We start from the raw sequence: 6541 nt of genomic DNA on the forward strand, positions 1-6541 counted from the left end.
GCCCAGGTGGGCGACACTGTGTCGTTCGGGTGACGCGGTGGCTGTCGGGTGACAGGGTGGCTGTTGGGTGACACAGTGGCCGTCGGGTGACATGGTGGCCATCGGGTGACGCGGTGGCTGTCGGGTGACGCGGTGGCTGTCAGGTGACGGGGTGGCTCCCATGTGACGGGGTCCGTGCTGGAGCGTTGCCTTTTTGCCAGCCTGGGAATGAACCTCTGGGTGATTTTAGTGAGGAGATATTATAAAAATGGGTCTTTATTTGGAGGCCTCCAGGGGCAGTTATGGAGGAGCTCCACAAAAGTCTGCTCACATGGGGCGAATACAGTTTTTATAGGTTTTAGGAAATTAGTGTAATTGATAAAAAAGCACCAATTAGGAGGACGGGTGGTGGTGCAATTTCCCCTCAGGTCAAGCGCCTTCTCTGGAGCCCCCCCCAGCACTGGCTGTACTTTCTCCATGAAATGTATCCCCAAGAGTTGTTCTCAACCTTGGTAGCCAGGAAGAACCAGGATAGGATAAAGACCTTGTGCTCTGCGGCGCTCAGAGCTCTGGAATTCGTTTTGTCTTTTTGCTTAGGGAAAGGCCATGGAAAATTCCTGGGAAAACTGGCCACTGATACAATGATCCACAAACACACGTGTAAAGAACACAGGGAATATATAAGGAAAAAAAAACAAAAACCAAAATGGCATCAGAGCTGCAGCTGCTGAGCCCGCCCTGTCTCCCCCTCTCCCAGGTGTCCTGAGGGTCAAGTGGTGCTGAAACCCTGCACACCCTACAGTGACCTCCAGTGCGGTCCTGCCACGGACACCGGCTCCACCCGTGAGTGGGGGAATGCTGGGGGAGGCCAGACGGGCTGAGGGGTGGGGGTGGCAGCTGCTGCTGAGGGGAAACCCGGAGCAAGCTGCCCACACCCCTGTTTTATCTGCTTTAGACTCCTGGACCATCCCAGTCGCGGTCACGGTCGCGATCCTGCTTCTGGCTGCAATCTGCTTCTGGTGGTGCTGCTGCCGCTCCCCAGGGGGGGGCAGGGGACCCCCGGAGCACCCGCCTGGGCCAGGGGCTCTGCACCGGTGTGGGCTGGGTGGGAAGAGGGCCCTGCCTGGAGGAAGAGGGATCACAGCCCTGTTTCCATCTTCCAGGGGATGGGAGACGCTCGAGCAGGAGGCCCTACGAAATGGTGGTGAGTTCCCAGGGTGGCAGCAGGGGATGGCTCTGCCTGTGGGGTGGGGTGAGGTCCCCCTTGCCCTCTGCTCCCCATGTGGCCAGCAGCTCCTGGGAGGGCTGGAGGAGCAGGGGATGAGGTTCATCCAGGAATTCCTAGGAAGGCTGGAGGAGCAGGGAATGAGTCTCTTCCAGCTGTTTCTGGGAAGGCTGGAGGAGCAGAGGATGAGGCCATTCACAGCTCCTGGGAAGGCTGGAGGAGCAGGGGATGAGTCCCTTCCAGCAGCTCCTGGGAGAGCTGGAGGAGCAGGGGATGAGGCTCATTCACAGCTCCTGGGAAGGTTGGAGGAGCAGGGGATGGGTCTCTTCCAGCTGTTTCTGGGAAGGCTGGAGGAGCAGGGGATGAGGTTCATTCACAGCTCCTGGGAAGGCTGGAGGAGCAGGGGATGAGGTTCATTCACAGCTCCTGGGAAGGCTGGAGGAGCAGGGGATGAGGCTCATCCAGGAATTCCTAGGAAGGCTGGAGGAGCAGGGGACGAGGCTTCTCCCTTTAGGGTTGTGGGAGAGCTGGGCCAAGCAGAGGAGGCTCTCTGGGAGTGCCCTGGGTGCTTCCAGCCCCCTCCTCAGTGCCATTAACCCTTCCCTGGCGGCAGTGCTGGCACATGCAGGGTCTCCAGTGGAGATCCCAGGGTAGGGGAGGGCTTCAAGCTCAGGATGAGCAGGTGATCCATGCCCTTGGATCCCAGGGTCCTGCCTTCCCTGGATCACCCACCACGGTTTGTGCTTCTCCCCTGGCACAGACCTCCATGTTCCGGAAGCTGCCGTGGTACACAGGGACAGAGGACAATTCCATCAACGAGCGCTTGCAGAGCCAGCAGCAGCACCCGGTGGCAGAGCCCTTGGTACGTGAATGGCACCCTCTGCCCCTTCGTGCTCGGCCACGATCTGATCAGCCTGGGGGGCTTCCAGGGCTGGACCACTCAGGGAGGTGGTGAAGGGTCTCTTGGTGGGATGAGGGTGGTGAAATCAGCTCGTTGCAGTCGAGTGCCAGAGCCCTCGGAGGGTTTAACGCTGATGCTGAGCAAACGCAGCTCGTGTGTCCCCCATCTCGGGGCCTGCTGCCGTCCCAGAGCCAGGAAACACGGATGTCCTGGGGGTGGGGGGGTGGTGGTGTCCTGCCCCAACAGCCCCAGGAGAGAGGGAGAGGGTCTCCAATCCCCACAGATCACACACTGGTGCTGGGGCTTGGTGGGTGCTGCAGGACATCGCCATTCCGGGAGTGAGACCGCCATTCGGGGAGTGACACCGCCATTCCGGGAGTGACATCGTCATTCCAGGAGTGACATCATCATTCCAGGAGTGACACTGTCATTCCAGGTGCCACAGAGTGGGAGTGAGAGACCCAAGAGGAAGCTGGTTCCAGCGCCAGAGACTGACCCCAAATGCGGTAAGTGCTGGGGCCCAAGGGATGTGTGTGGGGCTGAGATTCCTGCCCCGGCTCGGCCCCTTCTGAGCTGTCCCCTTCCCCTGCAGTGCTGCGGCTCTCCTTTTACATCTTTGCCAAAAAGATCCCCATGGACAACTGGAGGAGATTTGGCCGCAACCTGCACCTGGAGGAGAACGACATCGTCCTGGACAGGACGGAGGACGCCTTCTACCAGATGCTCTACAAGTGGCAGAATAGGGAAGGCACCAAGGCCTCCGTGAACACGCTGCTGGAGACCCTGGACCAGCTGCACCTGGGTGGGGTGGCAGAGGACATCTCCTCCACGCTGGTCAACAATGGGACCTTTCAGTACGAAACGAGCTGAAGGGAGCGGGGCGGAACCTGCGCCTCCCTCCTTTGAGCTAAATCCATGAAATACCTCCCAGAACACTTGAATTTTATCTGCTCATAGCTCTGCTGTGGCTCCTCTCCTTCTGAAGCCATCACAGAGTTCAGCTGAGCCAGGAGGAGCTGATCCCTACACCAAGTACGAGCCTCGGGGTCCCCCCTCTGCTGGAGTTACAGGTTCGACGTTGGTGCTTCCTTGGTGACATCCAAGCTGGTTTCTGGATTTCACTGGGTCAGAGCGAAAAGTCTCAAATCATTTCAAGCTGCTCCTGGGACCACCTCGCTCGGAAGCGCCGGTACTACCCGGATATCCTCGGGATCAGCGCAGAGAAGGACTTCGGCAGGGTTTGAGGCAATCCCTGCGCTTTTTAAACTGGATTGTCCTCGTTCCTCAAAGGATTCCTGGCATTATGAAATGGCTTCTGCTTCTAGAACGTCTCTGAGTAAGCTTCATTCTGCATGCTTGGTGGTTCTGCAAGCTCAGCTGGGGCCTCGAGTTACTTTCTGTGGACTAAGCTGTGTTTTACGTGGTTCTGATTGCTCTTAGGAACCAGTCTGAAACTGGACTTGAAGGGGAGAGTGGGAACAATTGACTTGCACTATGATCACTGGGGTTGCCTGAGGAAAGGGACAGCGCAGGGACGGTCCAGCCCAGCCCCTGCCAGGAGCAGGGACGTCTTCCACTCCACCAGGTTGCTCCAAGCCCCGTCCAGCCTGACCTTGAATGTTTCCTGGGATGGGGCAGCTTATCTGGGCAGCCTCTCTGCCACTGTTTACCCACCCACAACAATTTCGTTGTGAAATCATTCTTCCAAATATCTAATCTAATGTGACCCTCATTCCGTTTGAAGCCATTCCTGTGTCCTGGCACTCCAGGCCCTTGTCCAGAGTCCCTCTCCAGCTCTTCTGGAGCTCCTTTAGGCACTGGAAAGGGCTTGAAGGTCTCCCAGAGCCTTCTCTTCTCCAAGCTGGACAATCCCAGCTCTCCCAGCCTGGCTCCAGAGCAGAGGGGCTCCAGCCCTCGGAGCATCTCCGTGGCCTCCTCTGGCTTTGCTCCAACACCTCCGCATCCTTGTGATGTTGGAAGCTCCAGAGCTGCAGGTGGGGTCTCACCAGAGCTGAGGAGAGGGGAAAAATCCCCTCGTGGCCCTGCTGCTCCCGGGTTAGTTCGGGTTGGTTCCGTGGCCGTGCTGTCCCTGTGTCCCCAGGCAGCGTGGAGGGGTGAATGCACTGAGGTCCGAGCGTGACCGTGGGTACCTGCTGCCCATCCCAGCCCCGTGGGCAGCTTCTCAAAACACTTCTCACCCAGAGCTCAGGGACATTACAAATGGAAAAATTACTTGAGCTGCCACCCCAGCCCACCAGGACCTTCCCCAGTGTGGTGGGAGGGTGCCCAGCACCCCTCCTGCTGCCCTCCAACGCTTCAAAAATCCCACACCCACAAGCAGTTTTGTACTTATTTATTTAGCAACCGTAAACATTACATATATTAACTTAAAAGTTATATAAAAATATCGGTTTTTTGTTATGCATGGTTGTGTGGTTTTGTACAGAGCTCTGGCCCAGCCAGTTTGCTATTTCCAGTTTTTTTACATTTCTCTGTTTATGAAGGAAGAAGTTAACTTTTAAAAAAAAACAAAACCAAAAAAATCCTCCTGGTTTGATTTTTTTTTTTATTCCCCCCCTCCCCGAACTCTGGTGAGGGTCCCAGAGGACACCAAGGTCCAGGGTCCCAGTGGACACCAAGGTCCAGGGTCCCAGTGGACACCAGGTGCTCCATGTGGCACTGAGGACTCAGCCCATGGAATCAATGCTCAGCCACCCCGGAATCCCACCAGGAATGGTCCCCACCAGTCCCCAAGGGTCCCTTCTGCCAGGGAAAGCCCTCAGCAGCCACCCTGGCCTTTATTTACCCCACACCAGAGTCCCGTGCTTTGTCCCCTGCCATAGCAGGAGGTGACACTTGTCCCTGTGTCCCTCTGTCCCTCGTGCCGGGGGTGGGAGCAGCAGCGCTGACCCGGAGCTGCTCTGGGGGGCTCCGGCCCACCCGGCCAGGGCTCTGTGTGCTGCAGTAGCTGTGGTGCAAATCCATGCAGTGCTCAGTGAGAAAAGGGCTCTGCTCACCCCCCAAAAAAGCCCCTGGAGCTGCTCCCCAGCCCTTGCACTGCGGAGGGGATTTATCAGAGCGCGGGGCCGGGCTGAAAAGCAGGAGCTGGCGCTGACCTGCCCGGAGGATTCGTGCCCAGGGGCCTCTCCCGGGGGTTCCCCCGTGCCCCCCGAGCGTGCAAAGCCGGGCAGGAGCTCCCACAGAGCCAGGCACATGCAGGGCTCAGTGCCAGGCTCGGGTCCTGGCCCGGGGAGGGCGAACAGGACTCGGAAGCAGCGGTGAGTGCCCGGATCGTTGGAAAGGGAAAGAAAGCCGTGGTCCTACCTGCTCGCTGGGGCTGCCAAGGGGGAGAACACCGAGGGTGAGGACACCGAGGGTGAGCTCGCTGGAGCTGCCACCTCGCTCCTGCATCCGTGGCGGAGGGCGGGCGTGCGGAATGAGAGGCTCCAAGGCGCTCCACGGGGCCAGCTGGGAAGAGGAGCAGTGTGGAGTGGGACACCGGGGGCATCCCCAGGTGCTCCTCCAGCAGCAGCCTCTGCCAGGGATGGGCTCTGAGTTTTCCCCATCGCAGCTGGGGAGGGCTGGGGAGGTTTGGGTGCCTCCTGCCCTGCCTGGCAGCCCTGCAGGGACACAGGTGGGACATGCAGAGTCAGTCCGATGGAAAAGCCACCTCGTGTTGTACCAGGGGTTTGGGTCCTGCAAGGCCTCGCTGTCCCTGCCCGTCCCAGGAGCGCTGGCAGGGGGTGATGGCATCACCCCAAGCCTGGCACAAGGATGTGCCGTGTCCAGCTGCTCCCCCCACACACACAGGGACCACGCCGGGCTTTTAAAACACCATTTATTACAATGGAGCCTTCCAGGCTAAAATCCCAAGCGGAGGGCTCGGGGTTGGTTTCTGCTGTGGCAGGTTGAGGGAGTGGGATTGGGATTGGGATTGGGTCAGGGTTTTTTGCTTTAAATTTTCTGTCTAAACAAAACTGAAGAGTTAAGAACAGGCAGGAGAGGACTCCGGTCCCCTCCGTGCCCTGAATTAGGACAAACCCCTCTTGTAGGGGAGATGCTGCAGTGCCTGGGGGCATTTGGGGACTGGGGTCCCCTGCCCTGTGCCTGACCCTGCTGTGAGTCGAGGGGGGTGGCAGGACCCCCACGGTGGCTCCGGGTGGCGAGATGCCATCAGACACCCAAACCACATCGCAGAGCTTCTGGTTCCAAATCAAAGTGGAAGCGGGATGCGCTTCTTCATCTTCTTCTCCTTCTCCTCCTTCTTCCTCATGCTGCTGATGTTCCAAAAAAAAAGACAAATTTTCCAACAAAAATTCCAAAATGAAACCAAAACACAGCCCTCGTGCTCCTGTAAACGCGAGTCCCCCCTGCCGCTCGGTCTCTGCCGCGGGGAGAGCAGCGCTCCAGGAGCGCCGGGGGCTGGCCCCGAGCCC

At 58.5% G+C, this 6541-nt stretch overlaps 2 protein-coding genes across 4 annotated transcripts in view; one reads left to right on the top strand and one right to left on the bottom strand.

The window, feature by feature from the left end:
• Positions 1–4650, top strand: part of LOC103614954 (tumor necrosis factor receptor superfamily member 10A-like) — a 6988-nt gene extending 2338 nt beyond the window's left edge. For all 3 annotated transcript variants that reach the window (XM_017731814.1, XM_017731823.1, XM_017731833.1), the window contains 6 exons: positions 737–822; positions 935–1021; positions 1143–1183; positions 1965–2066; positions 2542–2611; positions 2698–4650. In XM_017731814.1, coding sequence (XP_017587303.1) covers positions 737–822; positions 935–1021; positions 1143–1183; positions 1965–2066; positions 2542–2611; positions 2698–2975 — 664 coding nt within the window. In that variant the 3' untranslated portion in view covers positions 2976–4650. The remainder of the gene's footprint in view (positions 1–736; positions 823–934; positions 1022–1142; positions 1184–1964; positions 2067–2541; positions 2612–2697) is intronic.
• A 775-nt stretch (positions 4651–5425) lies between these two features.
• RHOBTB2 (Rho related BTB domain containing 2) overlaps positions 5426–6541 on the bottom strand; it is a 14873-nt gene continuing 13757 nt past the window's right edge. Inside the window, exon 12 of the mRNA XM_008632969.2 lies at positions 5426–5573. Coding sequence (XP_008631191.1) covers positions 5426–5573 — 148 coding nt within the window. The remainder of the gene's footprint in view (positions 5574–6541) is intronic.

This window comes from Corvus brachyrhynchos, unplaced genomic scaffold, assembly GCF_000691975.1.
Source record: "Corvus brachyrhynchos isolate BGI_N302 unplaced genomic scaffold, ASM69197v1 scaffold150, whole genome shotgun sequence".
NCBI lineage: Eukaryota > Metazoa > Chordata > Aves > Passeriformes > Corvidae > Corvus > Corvus brachyrhynchos.